Below are 27,634 nucleotides of genomic sequence, written 5' to 3' on the forward strand. Positions count from 1 at the left end.
ATTAAATGCCATTTTTCAATGAGTGCGAGGCTGACAATGGGTGGGAAAAAAATTAAATCTATTTGTAACCATGCACAGCCAGGCATAATCTATGGGTACGGGAGAAGTCTAAAGGTTCACGCAACCATCTAACCATCCAGAGAGTAGGAAGGGCAGAGGAGGAGGAATTCTTGCAATACCAAATGAAGCAACCAGCATTCTTTCATTTGGCTGTCAGCACCATAAGGTGATAGGAAAGCCAAAAAAAAAAATGTCTCTGAAATCAAGCCAGTCCTCATTTACAGCTCTGAACCATAAAAATATTACTCTGGTCCATTTCTGTAAAGAGCAATCTTCTAAAAAGCAGTGCACGTTGCAAGATGATGAATGTTGCAAGCAAGGAGCTCTTGTGAGAACTAGTGATGTGTTTCCAAAAAAGAAAGACGTTTCCTCCAGGGTCTTGCCAGGAGCACTGGACAGCAGTGACATGCAGGTCAGTGTAAAGGGGCCGGAGGGTTTCAAATTAACATGCTTGGACCTTATACTGGGCTGTGTGTTTGGGCTTTTGCTTGCGGGAAGTTCAGGCTGAAGTACAATATCTATGTCCTTGAAAGAAGCCTCATGGGACTCAGTGGAGTTATGAGTTGTGGTATGCACGTAAGCTCTCTTCCTACGGAGAGAATGCAGCAGTGTCCCTTGAAACATTCAATTTAGTAGCAGTTTATGCAGGATTCTGTATTCTTAGAGCTCTAACATTATGGTATGTGCCAGTAGCATCTTTTTTTTCTCCCTCCAGAATAGAAAATAAAGACGGTCCCTTTTTGGTTGGTAGAAAAAACATTTCTGCAGTAGCCAGCAGTCTGGCTGTTACTGTTGCTTATGGCTATTACAGGGTATCGGATGATGGACTGTATGTAAGGTGTTAATAATAGTAATTGCTTGGAAAGGGAGACAAATTGTAATTATAGATAAGCTCCTTATTGGAAACTGATACTAGCAATAATTCTTAGTTCAATAAACTGCAGCAGCGTAAGCAGCTACTGTTCTGTAGATATGTAGGTTAATTTTAGAGGTTTCTTAAAAGCCGATGATCATACATAATACCTGTCTGTACCTAGTTTTATCACTTTAGACTTAAGCATAGGTATTTCCTGTCACTTGTTTCAAAGAAATTAACTTGAAACATCTTGATAATAAAAAAAATCAGTTGACAAAATAAATTGGCGTTTTGCTTGTTGGTCTTGTTAGTCTGCCTTGAGCAGAAAACTTTACTTTTTGTTGTGACAGATTCCAAGAAGTCTAGGGCAGAATACCTATTTGATCTCCCCACCTCACCCCATTTTTTCTCACAGCATCGTGGGTCAGTACGGCTTTTTTTAATCCATTGTGATTTCTCCTTTGAAGTCAGTGGCCTGCTAAACAGGAACGTGTGGATAAACCTAACATATTGAAACCATGCTCAAGTCTGTATTTGAGGTCTCAGTTTTTCAGCCAATAGAAGTTCAGCATTTTATACTGTGTTTACTGTAAAGATATAGGACATGCTTTGACATATCAAAGACGTGGCAGACTAATAACAGATCTCACCAATTTCATTAAAGTTCAGTCCTAGTTATTGATTGACTGAGTGTATTTTAGCATGTTTGGTATATTTATGTTTTATTAACCATGGTTTCTGCTTCAGCACAATTTGTAAACCAGGCAACTGAGGCTTGGGCAAAAAACAAAACTGTAGCTTAGTGCAATATGGGAACTAGGGGCTATGTTTTGGACTGCAGTCTTACCACTGAAATACTTGACTAGAGACATGCATTTCAGATATCAGTATGAATTTTAAGCACAGGTGAGAAACTCAGATTCTAGCAGAAAATGCTGAATCTTAGCTCCATGAAGTAGAAGATGTATCTCTGTGAAAACAAATTCAGATGAAGTGCAACATAGAATTTCATAATATTTTAATTAATTTTTCCTAATCTAATCACCTTCAGTTACATTTATACTGTAGTCTAATCCCAGATCTCCTCTGGAATATCAATACTGGTAGGAATTCTGGGGCTTGTACAGAATACAGCAGGAGGCTATTGGTTGAGAAAGGCTAGAGAAGAATGAATATAAAATACCTGTAAAACATTGTGTTCAGTTTATTTAGCTCTCTATACCTGTTGAGATGTGTATGCTGCTCTTGAATTATGGGCTAGATCGATAGAATAATTTTATTTTGGAGTTGGACACAATTTCAAGTTTTTCTCCAGCTTAATTAAAATATATATAAATATATATATATATATATATATATATATATATATATATATATATTTAAAAATACGAAGTTGAAGATTATTGCTACTGCCTGCTAGATGGTACTTCTAAAAATCCTTTTTCTTTTTTTCCTGAGTATTTATTGAGACATATGTTAACAAAATGATCAGAAAGTTGTATTTTGGTCTCAGTGTCTCTTGCTCTTGCTTAGACGAAGTGTAAGGCCTTTTGGAAGAAAATAAGTGATCTCTCAGTTAAACAATTCTTTGTGAGCACAGAAATATGTTGTTTTTGAAGACTACAAATAGGTATGTTCATAACTGTTAGCTCTAGAAGTGTCTAAAGATAGAACTGCTAACAAATAAATAGCAAGCACAAAAAAGATTGTTCTTACTTTATCCCATATATTAAAAGAGCAGAATTAATGTTTGCTTTAAATTTTCTGTGTCCACTTCAGGCTGTGTCTCAGCACCTTTCACCTACCTGCATATCAGCCTTGGCAATGAAGCAGAAGTTTGTTTTTACCAACCTCAGCTTTGAGGAGGATTCAGATCATTCACCTCCTCTTTATTCTCCAATAAACACAGTTACAATTGATCTTTTGGGTATCACTTGCCAAGACTGCATCCAATCCATTGAGGACAAAATTTCCAAGGTATCAGGAATCATGGATATCAAAGGATCTCTTGAGCAAAGTCATGTAATTGTAAAATATTTAGGACTGGAGATAAGCTCTCAGCAGATCTGCCAGGAAATTAAAAAACTGGGATTTGAGGCCAATGTTATAGAGGCAGCTCAGTCTTCAAGCCAATGGTCCAGTGAAGCTGTGATTAAGGTGAAAATAGAAGGCATGACCTGTCAGTCTTGTGTCCACACTATTGAAGAAAAGATTGGGAAATTACATGGGGTGAAGAAAATCAAAGTGGCCCTCAACAACCAAGAAGCTATCATTGCTTATTATCCCCTTATTATTAAGCCTGAAGAACTAAAGAATAGCATAGACAGCCTGGGATACGAATGCACCATAAAGTATAAGCAAATCCCACTGGCACTAGGTTTCATTGATGCTGAACGCTTGCAGCAGATAAATGTAAAAATGTCCAATGAACATGATGGTGACAGAAATACTGTGGCCAAGAATGGATCCAGCACATGTGTTGCAGTGCTAGAAGTGGAAGGAATGCATGACAAATCTTGTGTCAATAATATTGAAAGTTTGATTTCAAAGGTGGCTGGTGTACAGGACACCAGAGTATCCCTGGAACAAAAAAAGATTACTGTGTGGTTTGACCAGAAACTCATCACTCCATCTACATTGCAGCAAGCCATCCAAGCCATTCCCCCTGGTAACTTTAACCTAGTTTTTTCTTGTGGATTGGAAGGCCAGAATGGACTACTTATGTCAAATGCTGCATCTTCTTTACCTACCTTCTCCAGTCACCTTCCCCAAGTACAGGAGGTAAATGTATCCAGTACAGCTATCCTTAAAATTGATGGAATGACCTGCAATTCTTGTGTAAATTCTATTAAAGGCTCCATATCCCAAAGGAAAGGGGTAATGCACATCTCTGTATCTTTAACTGAAGGTACTGCAGTTGTATCTTACAATTCCATTATAACCAACTCTGAAGAGTTACGAGCCGCTGTAGAAGACATGGGATTCGATGCTTTTGTCCTAAAAGGTATTGTATGATATAGCTTTTTCTGCTATTGAATCAGGATGCATGAAAACTCTTGTGTCGACCTAATGAATTTTAAATAACCAGACGTTCTGAACTGCTTCTGACTGGGTTAAAATTCAGAACACAAACTCATAAGCTCCAGCCTAGGGTTAGGGCTCCTAGGTCCTAAATGTGTAAATGATGTTTTGAGTTTGGTACGTTCTGTACACTGGTAAAATAAATACAGAACTGTTTTAATACGTAAATGCTGGGTGTGCCATGTTCCTGAAGAAAAATATTGCTGCCTTAAGCTCCAGGTATTTATTTGGAAACTGTGGCTATTGATTTCCATTAATATGGAGCATATAAGTTCCATCCATGGAGATAATGAATTAAATTCTTCTTTTAATTGCAGGGCTAGATCTCTTCTTGGAAGACAAAAATGATATTTGGATGATCTGTAAATAATTAGAAACTAACTTTCAGTTGGTCTGGAAAGAGTTAGAAGCTAAATTTTATGCTTACTGTTTTTAAGCCCATCAGACTTTGTAGGAAGCTATCAGGCAAAGACTATGTCCAGCGCAGACTTCCTTACATTGCCATACCTGTAACTCAACAACATTATTTCAGAATTATAATATTCTGGGCTGCTGATGGAATAGTCCATCATGTGTAGGATAAGATCATTGTAGCTTGTTCTGTTGTCTCTTAACAAATGTTTGAAAAGTCATTTTAGGTCAAGTTTGACTCCTGGGGACTTCATGGACACTTCCATTAAGTTTTCCTGGTAATAGCATGGAAGAAGTTTGCCACTGCCTTTTTTAGGATTACTTTTCCAGTTTAACCTACAATCCTAGTACAGTATTCTCAGGTTGTCTCCCATCAAAGTACTAACTAGTCTGACTGGCATAAACATTTCACAATTTGTTTGGACAGAAATCACATGTCTCGTAAGAAAGAGGTGTCCTTTCCCTGCAACTTATTTTTTGGGAAAGAAAAGAAAGAGCTTTCAAAAAGAGGAAGAAGGCAGGCGTCAGAGACAATGGATGTTCTTCCTTTCCACTGCTTGCTTGTTCTCTCTACCCTACAGCCCCAAATCAATTACCTCTGACAGAATGTGGTCTTCAGCACAAGAAGAATGCCCATCCATGTTTAAATAGTTCAAATCTCTCAGTCCTGATTCCATACTTTTCATCTTTTGAAAGTTAAAATCCATCTGGGGTTTGCATTCCAACATATATTTGTTTAAAATTCTTCATTTAACTTCAGAAATATAGTACTGCTAGGAAGGAAGGCAACACTTCCAAAGGTGACCTAAGATACTTTTGGGATATTAATTAGCTAACGTTTCTGCTGCTCCGCATATTCATGCAGTGTTGATCTTATTTTAGATACAGCAGTTGGAAAACCTACTGATGGAGGCACAGAGCTGAGTGAGCTAACGTCTGTTTCCTTGAAAAATAAAGTCCCAGAATTGTCATCTGAAGATGTATCTTTGCAGAAAAAGAAGTTGTGTGCTAACTTTCCAAAGTTGTCCAGTGAAAGAGCCACTGAAAAATGTTTCCTGCTTGTAAAAGGCATGACTTGTGCATCATGTGTTTCAAGCATTGAGAAGAACTTACAAAAAGAAGATGGTAAAATGGCATGGCACATTTCTCTTTATATTGTTTGGGTTCTTCTTTGAAACTGGCTTTCAGCCGTTGCTATTATCTAGATATAGCTTGGTGTTGGTCCAAACCATAAGGGCTATCTTAGCATCATCTTGTTATGTGAATAACTCTATTGGAATGAACCTAGCTTCAAATATTGAGTACTTAGCAGTGACATGAATACGACTATGATGTTGGTGTTAGACATTCTTGTAAATATATCTCCTTAGAAGGGAAGACATAGATTTCAGAAAGATCTACTTCCTCATCAGGGTACCTAAAATGGTAGCTGGATTAAATAATAAAGGTCATGCTTTAAAACTGGACTGAGTGCTACCATTGTGTTCAGGCTGTTAGATGTGACTCAGGAAGGATTTTATATGTCTGATGCAGCTTTGTTTTTACAGGAATAGTCTCTGTGCTTGTTGCCTTGATGGCAGGGAAAGTGGAGGTAATATATAAGCCAGATAAAATTCAGCCTCTTGAAATAATCCATTTAATTGAGAACTTGGGTTTTGAAGCTTCAATCTTACAAGATTATCCTGGGGCCGATGGCAACATAGATCTTAAGGTGAGCATCACAGCACAAACTCTTAGAAGCTTCATATTCATCCCAAACAGAACAATACAGATATGAATATTCAACAAGGAATAGATTGTTTCACTTTTAGGTTCAAGCATATGACTTTTGAAATATTGTATTTTAGATTCCAGCAGCAAATTTTAAGTAAGTAGCAGGAAGAATAACACTCTCAAGTGCAGGTTACACAATTGGCTTTGCAATTAAAACCATATTTTTGTATACCTGTACTTTTCTGTACATCTCTGTACAGTGTTTGTAGTTTTAATTTTGTTTGAATATCAAGTCCTAAAACATAATGCCAACTAGACAGATTTGCGTTTCCAGAACAATGAATGAATTACATTTATGTTTATTCCAGCTACTGCTGGCAAATGTGAGCATCTGAGTTGCTCCCAAGAAAAAGATTGACTGAGGGACATGTAAGAATTGTTGCAAAGCTGCTTATGAAAAATAAATATAATAGCTGAGAATCCCGAATATATTGCCAGTGCATCTCTCAGCTAGCGTGTGATGAGGTTCAGCACATCTGGAAAATACTAGGCTAGGGAAGACTGGTTTATCCTTGGAATTCTCATTGGCTGTATTTCCCTTTCATGTTCTGTCTACTGTAGATGCCTTCTTGATCTGGAACAGCAGGAAATTATGTAAAGTGCCACACTGATGAAACTTTATGTTTGTTTTTTTTTACATGGGAGATATAGATACAATGGAGCAATGGTCCATTTGACACCCCAAAGCAGATTCCTATGCTGACAACTAACTGAAATTTTGCTTAGGTCCTAGGGATGACTTGTAGTTCATGTGTTCATAGCATTGAATCGAAGCTTACTGAAACCCTTGGCATTCTCAGTGCATCTGTAGTCCTAGCTACTTCAAAAGCCCAGGTTCGTTATGATCCTGAAGTGATTGGTCCTCGAGACATTGTAAAAATTGTTGAGGTAAGCTATTAAAACAAGCATTTCTAAGAGCCATTATGTTAATTAATATTAACATTATGTTTAATCTTCCCCAATTCAGGCACACTCCAGATTTTTATGCTCAGAATTCCCAGTCCAGTGTAGCTATTGCTGAGAATTCTGGAAGTTGAAGTCCACACTTCTGGAATGTTTAGGGAAGGCTGCTGCAGCCGCTAGGACTGGCCTCCAGAGTCCTGGGAAAGTGGTAAATCTCAGCTGGGTTGGAGTGACTGATACTACTGTAGAAGACCACTGGCAACTTCTGTGCTCTTTTGCACTTTTTAGTAGGTTGCAAATCAATATGGTAGTCTTCCCTAAACCAGCACCTTTCAGATATACTGGGCTACAGTTTCCAAAATTCCTAGTCAGCAAGACTGCAGTCAGCACGAGCATAAATTATGTCTACCTATTTTAAAGCAGTTCTGCCACTCATTTCAAAAGCGGCTCTGGTCATTAATAAAGCATGATTTTAATGTAACATAATCACGTAACATAATCACCTATTAACCCTTTGTATTTATATTTGTAAGTGTATTTCCTTTGCTTTTTGTTATAAAGGGAATTGGTTTTCAAGCATCTTTGGCTAAAAGAGATCCAAAAGATCATAACTTGGATCATAAACAGGAGATCCAGCAGTAAGTATAGCTGCCAACCAAAGAATATTTTATATATGAATGTTCCAGGGACGTTCCTTTCCAGTTAACTGTCCGCTCACTGAAAAACGCCTTCTCTTCTCCCTGCAACACCCATGCATCGCTGAAACATGCCAGATTGAGGGATTCTTTGTTGCCAACTCTATGATGGAGTTGCAGGTGGGGAGGAGAAATGGGGACAGCTCTGTCTTCATGAATAAAAGTCTAGTCTGTAAACTGGAAATTGCTTCTAATCTGACTGGCCAAATACACACTGTGCCTTTTGCTATAGAGTTTTGATTTCCTTTGTCTCACACTTCTGCACATGTATGGGCTATCATAGCTGGGCTGCAAAAACCCAGGGGACCTTTTGCTGCCATCTAGTGGTCATCCAGATTGCTACAGGCCAGATATTGTAGCCCCACACACACATGTGCAGCAATAAAATATGGAAGCACACCTCCGTGTTCAGGGCTCATTTGTATCAAATCTGACGACACCGATATCCACAGGAGTAAATGTGATATAATTTGCTTTTGTCAATCAAGTGGCCAGGGAAGCTTATCTTCTAACAGTGTGGATTCTCTGCCTTTGCAGATGGAAGAAATCATTCTTATGCAGCCTGGTGTTTGGTATTCCGGTTTTGGTCTTAATGGTTTATATGTTATTACCCATTGATGACCATCGTGGATCAATGGTATTGGAGCAAAACCTGATTCCTGGACTGTCTATTCTAAACCTTCTCTTCTTTGTACTTTGTACTTTGGTTCAGGTACGGAGGTTCTTTAAATGCTCTCTTTTTAACATCTCCTATTATATAATTGGCTATAGATCTTTACTGTAAGAATAACAGGTTTGATTGAGCTACCTAGACAAAACATGATGGAATGCTAACTGCTTCTCTCTCTTTCTCTCTCTTTCTCTTCCTTCCAGTTCCTGGGTGGATGGTACTTCTATGTCCAAGCCTACAAGTCATTAAAGCATAAAATGGCCAATATGGATGTCCTTATAGTATTGGCCACATCAATCGCTTATATCTATTCATGTATCATTTTGATGGTTGCAGTCATTGAAAAGGCTGAACAGAGTCCCATCACATTTTTTGACACCCCTCCAATGCTGTTTGTATTTATAGCTCTTGGGAGATGGCTAGAACACATAGCAAAGGTTGGTATTTCTTGAGGGCTAAAGGGCTCAATGGCAAGGGTCTACAATCTTTCTAGGGCAGCAGGCATCATCATACAATTTCATAGGCTGTCATGGGCATCAAAAAAGAAGATATGCATTAAAGTCTAATGATTTACATCTGAAGTAAAAAACAGAAGTCTCATGCAATAGCCACATATAAGAGATTGGAATGTCTTATGAGGCTTCCGCCATTTTTAACTCCTTACAGTCACATCCAGTTTTAAAAAACGGGAGCATTTGTAGGTGTTCCCTACTGGGGTGTCAGTCATTGCTGCACATTGCCCACCTATGCTAGAGAACATCTAGGTCACTTTTCTAGCTTGGGAAGGTTTAAACCTAAAGCAAGACTAGGCCCTCTGCAATCGACTTGTCCTTCTCCTGCATCATTTGAGCAGATAAGGAGAAGGGAGAGAGTTGGACAAAGGAGAAGGTGACAGAAGGAACTGGGGAAGGGAAAGGGCTTCCCATGCGCTCTTGGTTCTGGCCTGGCTGACAACCAGCCGGTCGTCTCTTTCCACGCTGGAAGATTCTTCATCCTTTCCTTTAAAAAAAGCTGCCATGATTCCTCAAGTTCTCCAGGTAATTTGTTTGCATTGGTTTACTAGGATGAATGTTTAGTTGCTATATCTGCCTTGATACTGTGTGTGTTTGTTTATTAGGTTTATATGCTGCCTTTCCTTCAGGTAGCATTCCCTCTTCCAGGTTTTGCCCATAACAACAACCCTGTTAGGTAGTTTGTGTTGAGAAATAGGAACTGGGCCAAAGTCACTCAGTGAGCTTCCATGGCTGAGTGTTGATTGAAACTAGTCCAATGCCTTGTAGCTCTTACTTTTTTAATGTGTAATATGTGGCCCAACCTGTGTGTCCTCCAGGGTATTTTCAGAAGATATTAATGAAAAGTCATGTCAACTATATGGGTCTGATTAAGTAGAATCTTTCTACTTAACCATGTTAACTTATACTGTACCTATTTTAATGACACTAGGGACAGTATAGACCATTTTACTGTCACCCTATTGACTGAACACCCAAAGTTGGATCCTGTAGTCAATTTTTATATATGATACATACCTGCTGGTAAATGATGTGCACCATACCTACAAGGCTGCAAATATCGTGCTACGGTTTGCCATCTCTAAAAGTAATGACTACTAAGGTTGAATGTGGCTGGGTAATGACTTTTTTAATGCCTTAACTTTTATTCTACTTTTAATTTCTATTTTTTTTAAGAATTACATGTGCATAGTCTCAGTGCTTTTGACTGTTGCCTTTTGACTGCAACAAATGGAAATAAGTCAATAAACAAAGCTGGGCCTCATCCATTTTTCCCATCAGCATATCCCCTGCAACTTCCCCTGTAAACCCCAAACAAATGTGGCGCTCACCATCAAAAGGTTGCCCACCACTTTATCCTTCAAAAGGAGGATATAATTAAAAAGGAGGCAGGTATATGTTCTTAGAAACTGGCACCACATCCTTATAATGTTCAGCACAGCGTACAACTATTAAAATGACAGTAGGACAAAAATATCATTCAGAAGACTCATGTAAAAGCAATCAGAGATGGAAAAATGCAAGCCAGTATAAGCATAATTGGCAAAGATAAACAGGGCAGGTCAGTCTTTGCATTTTACTCAAATGATATCATTTAATATTGCTGAGCCTCCCTAGGGGGGAACATTCCACCAGCAAGCACCACCGTCAAGAAGTCACTTGCCTTGGTAGCCACCTGCTGCATTTTAGTTTTGAAAGGAAAGTAGCATTCAGAGCAGCAGATTTTGTTTGTCTGAACTCTCATTTACTCAAAGAAACTTTGATCTGAGTCTGTATGGTTGAGCAGCTGACTTGGATTTAATCCTCCACTGACCGTGAAGTTTGCTCATTATCTTGGCTGGCTGGACCACATCAGCCCGAGCTACCTCTCAGGATGGTTGCAAGGATGTGATGATATAATACCCATGAATTCCAGGTGAAGGTCTCTAATAGCAGACCTTAATAGAATAATAGCAAGGAACAAATACAGTTGCTCGAACAATGTGTCAAATGCATTTGTCATAACTTAGCATAATATGGTGAAAGAATGCAATGGTTCACTTTTCTTAAAACTTTTTTACAAGGTATATTTAGATTGCACACAAAGATGCAAGCTTAATGAGCCTAAGCAGATTTAGTGTACCCTACGGCTGCATAGAAGTAAGTCTTATGTGCTCCATTGTTCTATGGAAGAAAAGCAGCAGTGCTTATAATGGGGGGTGAGAGAGATGGGCAGTCACCACAGATGACAGATAGACAAGGTAAAAAGAGTAAAGAAGTGAAATCCTAATACAGGCATCCAGTCTAACAATAGCGATGAAAGGTGTGTCAGAAAAAGGAGCTTCCCAGAGATGCTGGTTGGCTTCCTTTTGTTTGTGTATTTCAAAACACAATGCTCTTTTGACTCCCATTCTGTGAAATACTAATGCTTTTGCACAGTGCATAACTACTTATAGAATGGGATCTATAGTCCAAGCATCTAAGCCCTCTCTTTAGGATAGCTATCATTCCACTCTGCTCTTGCACCAATAAGGGTGGAAAGTGATAAGTTTTTAGAATACAGTATATGTAATTCAACTGGAAGCGGCACAAGTACACTATGAAGACTAGCTTCAGGCATCTGTCTCTGTTTCAGAGTAAAACATCAGAAGCCCTTGCTAAATTAATTTCTCTGCAAGCTACAGAAGCTGTTGTAGTGACGCTTGGACCTGACAGTTGCATCATCAGGTATGTTGGTGGTACAAATGTTTTGTTTCTTTATGTGGCAATATTTTCAGTTCTTCCAATATCTTGGAAAATTAGTATGGAAGTGGTGGCTGTAATTGCACTGTGGTGATTGTAATTGATTTTGAGGGCATACTGTAACATAGCTCTGTGTTTTAAATAATTCTTTTATGTCTGATCCATCTGTTAGGAACCGCTGTATGTAGATTAAGTAGCTAAGTGGAATTGTGCCTGCAAAATTCTCCTTTGTAATTAATGACCCCTTCACCATCCAGTGGCAAGAAAAAGTCTAAAGCATTTTTTTCGCCTTTGGGATTCTCTCCCCAGCTGTTAGTATTGGTATGGATACAGTAAGGTAGTGTTTTTCAAAGCTGGCAACTTTAAGATGTGTGGACTTCAACTCCTAGAATTCTCCAGCCAGTATGCTGGCTAGGGAATTCTGGGAATTGAAGTCCACACATCTTAAAACGGCCAAGTTTGAAAAACACTGCAGTAACGCATTTTAAAACAACAGTTACTGGACTTTGACAAGCAACAAAATCTGACCTTGGGTAATAATTCTTATTTAGTGGGCCAAATGTTAATTCCTTCATTTTCTAATGAGATATGTGTAAATTTCTGAATGAATTTAGAGTTTACATGTATAGTAGGATTTTTACATGTATAGAAGGTCATATTTGATACGTTCACTATAAACATTCACCAATGACACCTAAATCAGAATAGCTCTGCCTTTGTTTAGATGGACATATAAAATAAGTGGAGGATGTCCTTTATCTACTCCTTGCTTAAAGACTTTCCAGGAAGGCCAGCTAGTTTTTATTTAACTGTTATTACAAGGAATATGTTTATTATAACAAATAGGTTAATTTTAACACTCAAAGGGTCTAACTATATCTGTATATATCAGACTGAGAAAAATGTGATTTAAATTTGATTTTAATAATTTTCACTTTAAGTTTTTGGAGTAGATGTAGATATGACTGAATTTTAAAAATGTATATGTGTTAAGTTATGCATGTTTTTTCCTTTTATATTTATTCTAACTCATTGCTGAGAATTAATTTGGATAGAAGTGGAATATAAATGCAATCAATATAAATAAAATTTAAAGAAATGATTGTGTTTGGTTTTATTCTCTCTTGTAAAGTCAACTGACCACAGATAAGACAATATCTGCTTTGTAATGTTGCATATCACTTGAGTAAGATCTAGATTGGGGCAATCAATGTTGTCTTGTGCTACATGGTCAGACAGAGTTCAGATTTTCCAGCATCGTGAAATTGATTAAGGCTGCCTTTCCTCCAAGAGCTTGAGTGGATATGCACAGCACTTTCTTCTCTAGGTTTCCCTCCAACAGCTCAGTGAGGTGGGCTGGGCTGAAAGAGAGTGAATAGACCAAAGTCACCCAGTGAGTTTCTGAAGTTGAAGGTGGAGATGAAGCTGATATCCTTGGCCTTAGTCCAATATTGTACTCTTCTGGTATATGCAGTCAAATGACTATACATAAACATAGTTTTAGAATATTAAAAAAAAATCTTACTTATCATATGCGGTTTTTTTCTATTGCTGGATATTTATCTTTATTAAGATAGCACAATTTCTTTTGTCTGAAAAAAAGCAAGACCTGGAAAAAAAGTTGCATTGAATTTTAACTCTGCATTCTGTCTTACAGGGAAGAGCAAATTCCCGTTGAACTAGTTCAGCGTGGAGATATTGTAAAGGTGGTCCCTGGTGGGAAATTTCCAGTTGATGGAAAAGTGATTGAAGGCAATTCTATGGCCGATGAATCTCTTATAACTGGTAATTCCTTATTTTTAAAGAATAAATAATTTACCTTTCTAAAGCATTGATCTCTCTATCAAAGAGTTGTTGAGATGCAGGTAGATTGGGGGGAGATGAAATAAATCAGGGCTAGGTAGCATCCAAAAAGGTAACATCTATCTGACCTTGATTGATTAGAAGGCTAAACTGGATAAGCCCAGGTTAGTACTTGAATGGGGGAATGATGTTGGAAGTCCAAGGGTTTAGGGTAGAGTGGGAAGTGAAAGAAGATCCCAGAAGCTAGAAAGATGAACCACTTCTGTTTCATTCCAAGAAAACAACATGTGACTCATCTCAGTCTGAAGGCAGTTTTACTTCTGGTTGGACTTCTCTCTGTGTTGCATCAGCCACATATGGCCCAAATTTTATCTGGAAAGAATCCCAGCAGTTTTGGTGCCTGAAGGGAATGGAAATTGGGACGGGGAACCCTTTAGCCCCAGATGAACACTGTTGGGTCCTATGAATAACTGGGTGAAATAACAAAGTGATCTACATTAGCAAACATTTTTCCCTCCTCCTCTGCTCTGCCCTCCATTCCTTTGGTCCAGAGCTCTTGATTCCCAATTCACTATGCAGAAGATATATTTGAAGGCATTCCTTGGAATTCAAATTTATTTTCCTGATAAATGGCAGAAACAATTTAATAAAGTCATTTTGGAAAGGAAACGAGTTCATTTTATCGGTTTCTGGATGAAGGGTTGCATTTTGCTGCTTGAGTGGCTTAGCTGTTAAGAATGCAATGCAAGGTTGCTATGGGGAAGAAAATAGCAGAAAAAGAGAACAAAGAATTATTGTTGGCTGGCTAGGATTCGATTTCACCAAAGAGCGGTTTGCAGTTCATCTGCACCTTGATCTTGTTACTTTGCACTGAGGTGTGGCTTTCTTAAAAATTGAGAGTATATCTTAATGTACCTCTAATTTTTTGTAACTGCCACTATATGTGTGAAATGCTATTAAAACATGTTAGTGGATTTACTTATTTTATTTATAGGAGAAGCCATGCCAGTCACTAAAAAACCTGGCAGCACAGTTATTGCAGGTTCTCTCAATGCACATGGCTCTGTGCTTGTAAATGCAACTCATGTTGGTTCTGATACCACCCTGGCACAAATTGTGAAACTAGTTGAAGAAGCTCAGATGTCAAAGGTAAAACAAAGTGCTGGGGGAGAGGGGGCTTTTGAATTGATATGCTCATCTGGGTGTTCAAATTACTGGAGCCTACTCCAAAGCCCTTGTATGAAACTAAAACCCACTGTCCTAAAATATTTCTCAAAGTTCTTTCCCCATCCCCATTCTTCCCCATCTGGGTCCCTGAATTCCAGCTTCTGCTAGCATTTGGGGGGCACCTGGTTTAGGAAGACCATTCTAAATCTAGTCCATTTAGGCTTGCCTACTTGATTTCTGAATCCTATTTATTTTCTGTGCTCAGTTCACAATATGTCCTTAAGCCAACTGTGTTAAATCGTGTTGGATGAGATGGCCTACATGGTCTTCTGTGGACTAGTCAGTCCTGCTGGGCCAGGGAACTGGTAAGGAAAGCATGTGTTAGCACGGGCCAAGAGATAGGAGACTCCAGAAGGCCTTTATGATCTTACTGCAGAAAGATCATGTGCAGTTGCAACTGCTGAGCCAGGGACATTATCACTGAGCACTATTGGTTGAAACACCTTTTATAGATTGCTCTAGTCTTTACAGTCCTGAACATACTTCCTTGGAAGTAAATCCTCTTGCTTTCAGTAGGAGGCTAAAAGCATTTCTTCAGACTGCTGCTTTTGTTGCACAATAATAATAGTATTTTTTTTTTAGATTTTTTTTATCCCGCCTCTATATTTCATGGTTACCCAGAAGTTGAGCTAGATCCAAAAATCTTTCTACAAATTAGTACTTCTCCTGAAATGAGAGGCTGTGTTTTCTCCATAGTGTAGTAATTGACAAAACATCTGTTCTCCATGGGATTGGAATGATGACTCAATGGGTTCTACTCTTCAGCATTAGAAGATTTGTGCTGGAGGGCATGGGAGAGCTATGTCTGTTTGGGTGCCTCCATTGTCAGCTACTACATGTAAAGTAGGCATAGAAGTCCTGCCTTCAGTTTGGATTTAAGAGAAACTGGGTTTACTCACTGTAATAAGTTGGAATGTGTTTAGGCTTTGACTTAGTGGGCTGCATGAACCCAAGGGTTTATGCATACACATGGTTAGAACAAATCATGGATCTGGTCTGAAACTTGTCAGTCCCCACCCCCGCCAACCCAAAACTATTTGTTTTGAAGCAAACTAGTAAAACCACAAATTATTTTTTTAAATTCTTTCAGTTTGCTCCCAAGTATCAGTTTATGAACATAAGAAGGTCACATGGATAACGAGAACTAAATCCCATCCATGGTTGCTGTATGGCTGTCCATCACGCCTCTCACAGGTCCAAATGCTTTATTCCTAGCTGAGCTCAGTCTTGTTACAGGAGTCTGATTGAGAAGAAAAATAGCAAAGCACTTTTGTGCATGCACACACACACACACACACACACATGTGGAAAGAAAGTCTCATTTTATATTTGGTAAGGCAGCTTCTGGTTTTAAATGTCCAGTTCAGCTCACACCTTCAAGAGGCAACTCAACCTTCACTTAATTCACAAATGGTATTTTAATCAGGGGATTTAAGTAGGTGAGAGATATGGAGAGAAACCTGTATTTCTCTCAACCAGATGTATTTCTAAAAGACTTGATTAGTTAAGTTTATGTATCTTTTTTGTATTGTGCACCAGTAAGAAGCTATTGTTTTCTGACTTGCAGGCACCCATCCAGCAACTGGCTGACAGATTTAGTGGTTATTTTGTCCCATTTATCATAATAATTTCAACAGCAACACTGATAACATGGATTGTAATTGGGTTTATACAATTTGATGTTGTGCTGAAATATTTTCCTGTAAGTACTGTTTATTTAATTATTGTAATTACTTATATCCTACCTATACCTATATCCAGACAAACATTTTTCAAAGTGGCTTTAACATGCATTAATAAAAATTGCAAGTGAACAATAGCAAAACATAACTTTTCAGGGTGACTTCTTATGGGGGTATTGTGGTAGGAGAGTATAAAAGGTATAAATAAGTTGAGAATACCCAAGAAGAATTAGCTAGCAATGAACAGCCCAGAGGTTTGCACATGTGTATGTTGTACATTTGTATACCTGTACCTTTTTTTTTTTTTTTGCAATTATTCAAAAGTATTTTTGTGAAAGTTGGAACATACATTTAAGTTTACCAGGAAACCCAGTTCAGTGGTTCCAGATTCAGTATGAAATCCAGGATGTAGACATCTGTCACATTTATCTCTCAAATCTGAAAAGGTATTCAATTTTTTTTTTTCCATCCTGGTTTCCAATGCAGAGGTTTTTTTACATTTCAATGGGGATCAAAAGGAGGCTTCTCAATATCTTAGCTATCACACTGGGGTATGAAATGCAAAAAAAATCCAGTTGAACTTTTTTTTTTTTACTTCTACCCAGTTATCATAGCATCTCAGTGTCAAGACATGCATTTGTTCTCTCTCTCCCTCACATTAATATAGTGGGTAAATGTAAATTAATCTGATCAATTGCCAAATATCATTTGTGCAAAAGCAGAAGTTTTAGTTCTAGTGTTACTATACAGTTACAGAGCCTTGTTTAGTTTGGGCTGCCAAACAGAACAGCAATCATGAAATTAAAGAAGATGAGGAAATCTTTGGATCTTAGCCATCTTGCAGTGTCCCAAATTATTTATCTGTCTGTCTTCAAATGCCCAAAATGCTGCTGAAGAAGAAGAGCAGCTGTTGAGCAGGATAACTAAGGACAGGAGCAAAATGGAAATCATCAGATTTAACTATTAGGAGAAGATAATGTATTCTGACTAGGCAATTAAATACAATTGATAGATAGAATATTCTTATTTGGAAGAGTATTTTGAAACAGTTGCAACCTAAATAAATTTATAGTTCTGGGTGTGCTAATTGGTGGAGGGACTAAATTTTCACATATAGCGATTTGTCCTTGAATGAACAGCATAAAGGTGTGTGAGAGCATATGTGTGTGTAATATTGCTAATATAAAAGATTGCTAATAACTAGATATCTCTTGCAAGTAAATATTTCTTGCTTTATTTCTAGAATCACAGCAAGCACATCTCAAAACCCGAAATTATCCTACGGTTTGCCTTCCAGACCTCCATCACTGTGCTGTGCATTGCATGTCCTTGTTCTTTGGGCCTGGCTACTCCAACTGCTGTGATGGTGGGCACTGGAGTTGCTGCTCAGAATGGTATTCTCATCAAAGGTGGGAAGCCCCTGGAAATGGCACACAAGGTTAATACTATCATTGCTAACTCATGACTGTTGTTATTAGCCCTAAACTGGAAGCAAATGATTATAGCCTATGCCACTGTCTTTTTAAACAAACCAGAAAGCAGGCTTACAGTGTGTTCCTTTGCATGCCTACTGATCAGTAAACACTAGAATGGTTCCAGGGCTAACAATTGCAGCTTTAATGTGCAACTTAATTCAGATGGCCAGAATTCAGGTTTTACATAGGGAATAGTTCCAGTTCTTGGTCTTCAGAGAGAGAAATAATTATTCTGCTCCTGTCCTTGACATCCAGTTGAGCAGTGAAGGACCAAAATGTGAAACTTTGTCAGACTTAAATGCAGAGATTGACTTGCATTTAAGACATTAGCAGATCTGTCAGATAATATTATTAATGGCCCTAACAAAACCATATACTTCTTAGAAGAAGGCTGGGACAAACTATTTCTGTATGTTGCCAAGAAAACCACATGGATGTATCCATGAGTCAAGTTTGACCTGAAAGAGACTACCTAACAAAAAATAGGAAAAATTGAAAATTTACTTAATAAAAAAAAAAATGCTCAACATTGAGGGAATATTAGAGGATGATAACTTTAGATTTTGGAAATAGGACAAATAAATCAATTTTCCATTGTGGTACTCAGAAGAAATGTACAAACTATGTAAATCTCTCCCTAAAGGACATTAGATAAGGGAGAAGTACTGGATTTTGAATTGCTGCTTACATGTTTTAGTATTCAAAAAATATTTGATATTTTGTTTGTGTGTCAAAAAATTAATCTAAGAGGGCACTTTTGAAATTCCCATTATGCATATGTTTTTGCCATCTCTAAAAACAGGCAGCTGGTCCCTTTCCCAAGAAAGAAAGATGGCACCATACTGCCAAGCCTGGGGCAGCTTTTCTGACATAATATGCCCTACTCTGTGAGCAATCCTATCCTCTCTATCCTAAAGGAACTAAACTCTGGATGTGTCAAATTAGCAGTCAAAGCCATCACTTGCCAATATGACTTCTTCCAGGTGAAGACAGTGATGTTTGACAAAACAGGAACCCTGACTTACGGTGTTCCCAGAGTCACCCGCGTTCTCTTGCTAGGAGACAGAGAAGCTACCCTGCCTCTGAAGAAGTTCCTTGTTCTTGTTGGGACTGCCGAAGCTAGCAGTGAGCATCCTTTAGGAATGGCTGTCACTCAATATTGCAAAGAGGTATGTTCTTTTCATTGACATTCAGTCCTGCTTCGGGTAGAAAGTTCTGTCTTGGTATATGACAAGCCATAAGATGGTTTAATTGTTAAGTCTTATTTAAAACATCTTAAGTTGCATAAAATGTCTTGAAAGAGGCATGGTCAAAGAGCAGAAGGAGCCACATTGATGTCTTATAGTGAGAACTAATATCAGAAAATTGAACCCTCTCAGTTTAAAGTTTCTCCTCAGCTCTTTGGAAAAATAGTAATGCTTTTTCCTAGGATCAGGTTCTTCAGAGCCAGTACCACTACATGAGGAAGCTCCCTTCTTATGGCCATGGCAGCCTACCTCCAGCTGAAGCTGTGGGAACCTGCTCAGTTGGTTTCTATGCCTGCCCGACTATAATGACCCTGAAATAAGTGTAGGGAGTCCTGCCATCCTAGTTCATGGCTAGATTGTTGTGTATCTCACCAAGTGCGGGCCTCCCCTTTTTTCAGACTTAAGCATCACTCCTGAGCTGAGTGGAGCCAGGAATAGGTGGCTGCACAGGGCACCAGTTGGACATGAACTCCCACCCAATTCCCCTTTAGCTGGCTCAGGGTAGTAGCCTGAAGCAAGAGGGACTAGAATATTTCAGTCCTTGAGGGGACAAAGTTGTCAAACCAGTGTATCTCTTGTGTACAAGCTTGATCTAAAATGGAGAGGGGCAATCCCTAGCTCTCTAAAAATGGCAGAACCAGAATTCCCAGCATTGCTCACCATTGACCATCCTGGCTGGGCTTCCAAGAACCTAATACAGTAACCTTAGAAGGGCCATCACTTCTCAGTACCGTCAAATAGACGTAAGCAAGTCAAACATTCCCCAAAGATATAGCTACTTTTCTCTGAAAACGAAAAGGGCTACTTTACTTTGAGGAAATTCATGACATCTAAGCCAAGGTTTCAGAATAGCTGTGAGAAACTCTATTTTGAATTGTAAAATATTCTTCGAAGCCAGTTTGTAGTACTAATTTGATTTAAAATTAAGGTAGTATAGTGGGACACATAATTTGAATTTAAAGTGCGCTTATTTCATTTTGTATATGCTTTTCAAGTTTAAATTTGGGGAAGCTATTCTTCCAGAAAATAGCTACATATGGTATTAATTTCATGCACTTTGCGTATCACCATTTCAGAAAAGCTTTTGAAAACTGCTTATGGTTTTAAATGCTTCTATTTATGCATGAAAATGAAGCATTTTGCTGCTTCAAAGTGATATTTAAAATATATATTTTGCAGGAACTTGGCACAGAGATCCTTGGATGCTGTAAAGATTTTCAGACAGTTTCTGGATGTGGAATAAGCTGTAATGTTAGCAGCATTGAAACCATATTGGGTGACGAGGTTCAGCAGGATGTGACCAGTCTCAGCTCTCATATTGATGGCCTTGATAATGGTGTTAAAGATCAGCGTTCTCAGACTCCAATCCCCAAAGTAAGGGGTAAGCAAGGTGCTATTTATAAATGGGGGAGGCTTGCTTAAGGAATGACCTAAGTTACAGTAGGTCCAGCCACCCCATGTTGACTGTGTTCCTAATTGAAGACATTAAAGCACTGCTCAAGTGCTCTACCAATCAAAGGGTATTGTGCAGCTATGCCATCTTTCTTTCCTGATTTAATCTTTTCTGGAGAAATATGGAAGTGATGGGAAAATACGTCAAGATTAGACACTGAAAACAACAATGAGGGGATTCTTAAGTTTCTTAAATGAGGAAGACATCATAAAAGCCTCCGAGGCAACTTTTTAAGCTTGGATAATGGAGTGCTCTGATCAGTTCAGCAACTTCAGATTTAGCAAGCAACAGGCCTCTAACGAAAAGAAGACCCAAAGGAGCACTGATTTAGATTTAGTAAGTCATCTAATTGATAACAGATGGTGTTTAGGAAAGTTTTTTAAAAAAAAAAACCTTAGAGTGTGTTGCATTCAACATAAAACCTCTTAAGGCCCATAGGAATCAGTTTGCAAAAAGGTTGAAGTAATGTGAATAACCCACAGAGGGAGAACTAAATGAAAGAATATTCCTAAATGAAATGTCTCCAGCTTGTGTAAGTTGAGGGACTGAGCAACCTAGGCCGTCCAGCCAAGTCTCAAGAGTTGCTGCCATCTTCATGTTCCTGCCACAGCGCAGAAAGGCACCAAACTGCCCTGTCAGAAAGAAGCACTTATGCAGCAAATCCCCCCTTTGTTTTATTGGCAAGGTAGAAGTCCAGGACTGTACAGTGATATCTTAATGCCAGAGATTCTGTGCAGTTCCAAGTGAAAGAAGTTTGCCTTAGCTTGGTCTGAATGATCTGATAATATGTACTCTGTTTTCCATCACAGTTCCCTTTTGACTTGCAAAGTCTAGTCCCTTCTTTCTGGAAGTCAGTTTTTTTCCTAGTTCCTGGTTCCCTGTAGTCAGGGAGTAACTTTTTTTTTTTTTTTTTAGATATTTGTTTTGTGTACTCTTTCCTACCTGGTTTTAAGCATTGTCAAGCTGTAAAAGGATCTCCTACAAATCTAGTTCCACAACATTGTACTTCTCATAACATCTTGAAAGTTTTGAGGCATATCCTGAATTGGCTTACCAGAACAAGGAAACTGATATTTTACCATACCTATCTAGTTATATAGATTGATACCTATTAAGTAAGCAGGTTGGAACGTAAGTTCTTAAGAAAGCCTTCCCTGTAGCTTGTAAAAGTCTTATAAAATTCTCACAGTTCTGTATTCTTATGTCTGACAGATACTGCAGTCTCTCATACTTATTCAGTGCTGATTGGGAATCGGGAATGGATGAGGCGGAATGGCCTGCATGTCTCCAGTGATGTTCATGAGGCCATGAGAGGCCATGAAATGAAAGGACACACAGCTATTCTGGTGGCCATAAATGGTAGGCTGACCTATCAGGACTAGAGGAAGAAATAGCTTGACTTCTGAAAGATGGACAAAGCTGTGCTAATGGGATGTTGCTCAGCTCTACAGCTAAAAATTCAAAATAAAGGAACTGTGGCATTGTAAAAGCTTTCCCCGAGCTAGTGCCCTCTAGATGCATTGAGCATTAGCTTCCCTAATTCTTTCTTGTAACATCACCACTGGGTATGCTGGGTGGGAAAATTAGAGGAGATAAAGTCCAGGACCTCTGGTGGACACTAGGGTAGGGAAGGTTATAGTATGGCTGCCCAGAGAGAGCCCATCACACAGATCTTATAAGTGTAAGTAAAGATATGTTTTTTTGTAGGTGTACTTTGTGGCATGATGGCAATAGCAGACACAGTCAAGCCAGAGGCAGCTTTAGCAATGCACATATTGCAGAATATGGGAGTGGATGTGGTGCTTATTACGGGAGACAATAGGAAAACAGCCAAAGCAATTGCAACTCAGGTATGGTTCCTTGTCAAAAGGTATGCAAGAGAATTATTAACATTTGTTTGGCTCATTGAGAAGGTGAGCATGGCTTTCACATTTCTTGGAGATTCTCATTGTGTATAAAAGTAATGTGCATCCTGCAAAGTTGATACCACATGACACCAAACTTGGATTGAACCAATTAACAGGCTGAATGGCGCAATGAACAGAAACAAGCAATGCTGGCTTCAGTAGAATAAAATTGAGAGAGTTTATAATGCAATAATGAAAGATGCGTGATAATACGTTATCCTACTGTACCTCAAGATAAGTCAGGAATATAACATGATGTGTTCCCCCCAATCTTTTTAGTCCGCCAAAAAAGTTCTGTGAGGCAGGGTGGAGACTGACTCAAGGTCTCCCATTAAGGTTGCTACTACATGGGGATTTAGTATCCTCATTCTAGCCTGTCAATCTGATCTAGGGTCGTGCAACCTGGTACTCTCAAGATGTTTTGGAGTTCACTTCCTGTCACTTCCAGGCAGCACTGCAATGAAGTTTATGGGGACTGTAATCCAAAAAATTTGGGAGGGCCTAGATTGGTAATTCCTAGTCCAGATAATAGATTCTGTCAGTTATCTTCCAAGCAACTGGACAGAGAAGCCGAGAAGCTAAGCGTAAAGTCTTCCTGTAGATGGCAGCCCTGGTATGGGTCATTTCCTCCATGCCTAGAGTTACCAGATTTCAAAAGAGAACAAGACCATCCAGTACAGAATCTAAAGCTGAGTACTGAGTTGTCCTTGTGCATCTGTGTTAAGATGTGTATGGTTCTATGTGGATCATTCGGTACATGTGGCAATATTTTACATAACAAAGTTTAAAAACAGTCAGCCTCTTACAAATCTATAGCTTTTATGGTACTTATTATTTCTGCCTTTCCCTCCTTCCTCACCCATCCAAAGCTTTTGAGAAGCTAATATTAATGCCTTTCCTATTTCTGAAAAGAAGATTGGATGTTTAGAAGTAGTCATGATGGCTTTATGCCAACAGTGGGTTTAGGGATGGTATGCCACTGAATGTCAGCTCTTGCCTTCACATTTCTCTGGCTACTTTGGAAAAAATTCAGAAGAGCTCTAGACCCAGTTTTAATGCTATTTTTTCCCAATAGACTATTTTATAAAAATACATAGATTCAAACAAATGGCATCTTTCTGTATCTAGGTTGGGATCAGAAAAGTATTTGCTGAGGTTCTCCCATCTCACAAAGTAGCCAAGGTCCAGGAGCTCCAAACCTTTGGAAGAAAAGTTGCCATGGTTGGAGATGGGGTCAATGACTCACCTGCGCTGGCCCAGGCTGATGTTGGCATTGCTATTGGAACAGGCACAGATGTTGCCATTGAAGCAGCAGATGTTGTGCTGATTCACGTGAGCTTACAAAATGTTAAGTGGTGATGGGGAGGTACGGGAGATTCCTGGGACCTTTTGAGAAGTTGGGAGGAAAAAAAATCCCTTCCTTTTTTTGGTACAGAATAATTTGCTTGATGTGGTTGCAAGTATCCATCTATCCAGGAAGACAATGAAAAGAATCCAAATAAATCTAATCCTGGCCTTAATATACAATCTCATTGGGATACCCATTGCAGCAGGTAAATTATTCCTACTATGATTCTCAAGCAGATGGGCTGGTGGAAGGTAAGCAAGAGATTTATTAATTATTTAGAAACATCACAGGGGGATTATTATTCCTATTATTAAGAGCTACTGTGTAACATCATATCCATAATCAATAATTTGAAAGCAAAGGAGAGGGAGGAGACAGAAAAATGTAAGTGAGGGAAACTCACATCTCAGTACCCTACTGTTTTGTTGAGTGCTTCAAGACGGAAAATGCACTGTGACGAAAAAGCTTTTGGCTTAATTTATAATCTACCCTTCAGCATCCTCACTGTGGTGCTGTCTAAGCAGATTGGATTTTAATGTCAACAATATCCTAGTTTACATAGCCTTTGCTCATCTTGTTTGACCATGATGACTAGGGCTTTGTGGAAGTGGAAGTCCAATGTCTCTGGAGGACAACAAATTAGGGGAGGCTGATAAAATCCCTCTAATAGTTGCATGCCAGTTTTGCGCTCCATTTGTACTGAACTGATGTCATTCTAAGCATGAATAATAGAAAACAAGCAATAAATTTGTGGGAGAAGGAATGTAGAAGCATCAAAAGTAATTGTATTTTGCGGTAAACTCTTCAGCTTTGAGCAGGCAGGTGATAACAAAATGATTTAAGACTAAATTCTGCATTCTTGGAAATGCTTACATATAACTTTATTTAACCAATGTTCTAAATCTCATCTATCTACTTTCTTGTGTCAGGAGTATTTATGCCTTTAGGACTTGTGCTGCAGCCATGGATGGGGTCTGCTGCAATGGCTGCATCTTCAGTATCCGTATTACTCTCTTCCCTGCAGCTAAAATGGTAGGTCTTCTCCCAGTCATGAATTAGTGAGCTCTACCCAGTAGCACCAAATAGATTTGGAGTATCCTTTCCCTTAAAAGTTTAAATCTAGGCTATTAGTACTAGTCAAGACTGGTGCTAGGGGGGAGTGGGGGAGGTGTGTGCAATAGCCTTTCTTCTAGCTCTGCACCATGCTGGATCTCTCTAAATAAGTTTGCTTGAAGAGGATTGACGACTTCTAAAAATGGGCCATAGCTGCAGTGGCTAGCCTGGTTCTAAGAAGAAAAGTACTGAGCAAATGTCTTCAACTACCATTGTTGGCATGTTGGTGCCAGACATAATGATATTGGTGATAATGATAATGCAGATGGTGGCAACTGCATTCTTTTTACTTATGTTTTTCACAACACCAGGCACTCAGCAACCCAAAATCAAGGCATGGATCTAACACATCAGGAGGTCTTCTGGTTGGAGAAGCCTGGTCCTTATATTTTCTCCAATTCAACTGTCCCATTTTTAAATAAACTCATGATTTGCAGATTACTAGTATTTGCCAGACAGTTGTCATATCTGTCTATGTGCTTCTATTAGATATATATATTTGTGTGTGTTTGTTTTCTTTTCATAGCTACAAGAAAACGGTCCTGGAAAGATATGAAGCTGAGGCTCAAGGCTGCATGAAGCCACTGACTCCTTCTCAAGTTAGTGTCCATATTGGAATGGATGACTGGAGACCAAAGCCTCCCAAACTAGCCACCTGGGATGATATCAGTCAAGTGTCTCTTTCTCCCCTGACTTCGGATATAGCGTCAAGTGGCTTGGAGAATGAAGCAGACAAATGGTCACTGCTCACCAACAATCAGGATGAAGACCAATATCTTTAAAGGATATAATCTGATACTGAGCAGCAAGATTCAAGGATGGGACTAAGAGAGGCTTAAGATTCTGTTTCTGGAGCACCTATAGAGAAGTGTGCTTGGTTCTGCACTGTGCTGCCTGATCTCATCTGAATGGAGGAATGTATCTTCAGCTGATCCTAGTGGCTCCTGGATTAGGACACGGCCTCATCACAATATGTGTATCAAAGAACAGAGCATTCCTTGCATCTCAGTACCAAATGTTACCTAGAAAATATTACATGTTTAGACAATGAAACATTACCAAGTAATACCAGAAAAACTATTTTCTCATAAGGGTCAGAATAAGATTGTTGAAATGAGTGACCAGGATGGTTGTAATAGACAACCAATGCACAACATAGGAATGATGGATCCTTGTGATCCATATTTTGCGGGGGGAGGGATGTAAGCATACTTTTTAATGTAAGCTGTATTCTCATTTTTTGCAGTGTGTTTACTACTTTGTCTTAAATAAGACAAAGTAAAAGAGAAGCACAAACCTTCAGACTTGCTCATATCATGTGCATTTTTATAATACTGGATCAAGCAGACTGGTGTATGGAAAGTTGTTCCATATATTTGGATCCTCTATTGATGCTAAATCCCATGTTGTGTATCTGTCTCAAGTTCCACAAAAAGACAAATGTTTCTTATGCTTCAGAAGGCAGAAACATGAGCATCTGCAACATGAAAAGTGCAATATTGTTAGACATGGCAGTTCCTTAAACATTCTAATAAGAATTTATAGTTATCTTCCTTTAATATTGGAATCAGAGCAGTGCCACAAATGTTGAAAAATAGACTTAGGAAGTTTTTAAAAACAATCATAATTAAGCAAATTCCAGTATAAATCCATTCTTTATCCTACATAAAGTAAAAACAAACTCAATGAACATGGTTCAGAAATAATTAATTGAAGTCTCTCTGCCTCTCTAACTTATCTTATAATTTCATCCTATTATTCATTACACTTAGGCCAGTTTTTCATATTGTGGATATATACCTGCAACATCCTATCTTAAAAAAGAAATAAAATCCAGATTTGCCATTTATTCATGAAGTCTACACACTTTAATTCAATGCAAAGTCCCAAATTACCATCAGAACTCAGAAAGGGAGGGGAGAAATATTTGTAGTGAACTTGGGCACTCAGTCAAGATAGATCCCTGACAGATGTCTTCATAAATCATGAAAGCTTTTGTGTAATAGCAAGTGCTGGGCGTGTTGAGCCTTGCAGTATGGAAAGGGACAAGCAGTTGAAACTATCGCTTTGCCATGAAACTCTATGGTGGACTTAGTCACTAGGTCTTCAACTGTCCAATGCTGTCATAGGGCTGTGAAGAAAATAATACTGAAGAAAAAAAATCTGTCCATGAATAAGAGTGTTTAAGAAATTAATTAGATTTCTGAAGAAAAGGTAGAGTCAGTGTAATAATGTCTCCATGTTTATAGAGAAAATGGAAGGTTACAATAATGTTTAGACATAAAATATGAATTTAGTCTAAATCCTTAGGCTGCTCCGTTATATTTCTTATCCTGGCAGTATGTCATAACAAACATTGGATTAACAAATACATAATCTAATATTTGGACTGAACCACAGGATTCTGACATTCTTCCCAGTTCCTCTTTGGATCTGGACCAGGTCATTTTCACAGACAATTGCCAGCATTAGTTATTGTAGGATTCATGTCTGTTCTCATTCAGGGGAATCACGTGAATTCAAAACTCTGCCAGCCTAGTTGTGCAATGTAAAGGGCAACCCTGCTAAAACATTTTTGGTTTGGAGGCAGCCATTGGGGTAAGGATGGAGATTGCAGCTGTAACAATGCTTTCTAAAGCAATCTTCTAGCCTTTTTCCAACTTGGTATCTTGCAGGGTTAAAAATCTCATCGTTCTC

At 38.6% G+C, this 27,634-nt stretch overlaps 1 protein-coding gene and 1 long non-coding RNA gene across 2 annotated transcripts in view; one reads left to right on the top strand and one right to left on the bottom strand.

The window, feature by feature from the left end:
• Positions 1-25,817, top strand: ATP7B (ATPase copper transporting beta). The gene is made up of 21 exons (XM_025170279.2): positions 1-472; positions 2,696-3,920; positions 5,291-5,533; positions 5,956-6,119; positions 6,908-7,069; positions 7,646-7,722; positions 8,317-8,491; positions 8,653-8,886; positions 11,576-11,667; positions 13,340-13,467; positions 14,480-14,634; positions 16,280-16,414; positions 17,638-17,832; positions 18,853-19,038; positions 20,296-20,497; positions 21,782-21,928; positions 22,277-22,419; positions 23,605-23,808; positions 23,912-24,029; positions 24,754-24,856; positions 25,464-25,817. The coding sequence occupies exons 1-21, from the start codon at positions 251-253 to the stop codon at positions 25,717-25,719; spliced, it is 4,566 nt and encodes a 1,521-aa protein (XP_025026047.1). The 5' UTR covers positions 1-250; the 3' UTR covers positions 25,720-25,817.
• The window catches only part of LOC112541328 (uncharacterized), a 6,404-nt gene continuing 4,586 nt past the window's right edge, over positions 25,817-27,634 (bottom strand). Inside the window, exon 3 of the long non-coding RNA XR_003085340.2 lies at positions 25,817-26,414. This is a non-coding gene — a long non-coding RNA (uncharacterized LOC112541328). The remainder of the gene's footprint in view (positions 26,415-27,634) is intronic.

This window comes from Python bivittatus, unplaced genomic scaffold (genome assembly GCF_059951505.1).
Source record: "Python bivittatus isolate LINGU-HERP-01145 unplaced genomic scaffold, Pbiv_v1 ctg000020_np1212, whole genome shotgun sequence".
Lineage (NCBI taxonomy): Eukaryota > Metazoa > Chordata > Lepidosauria > Squamata > Pythonidae > Python > Python bivittatus.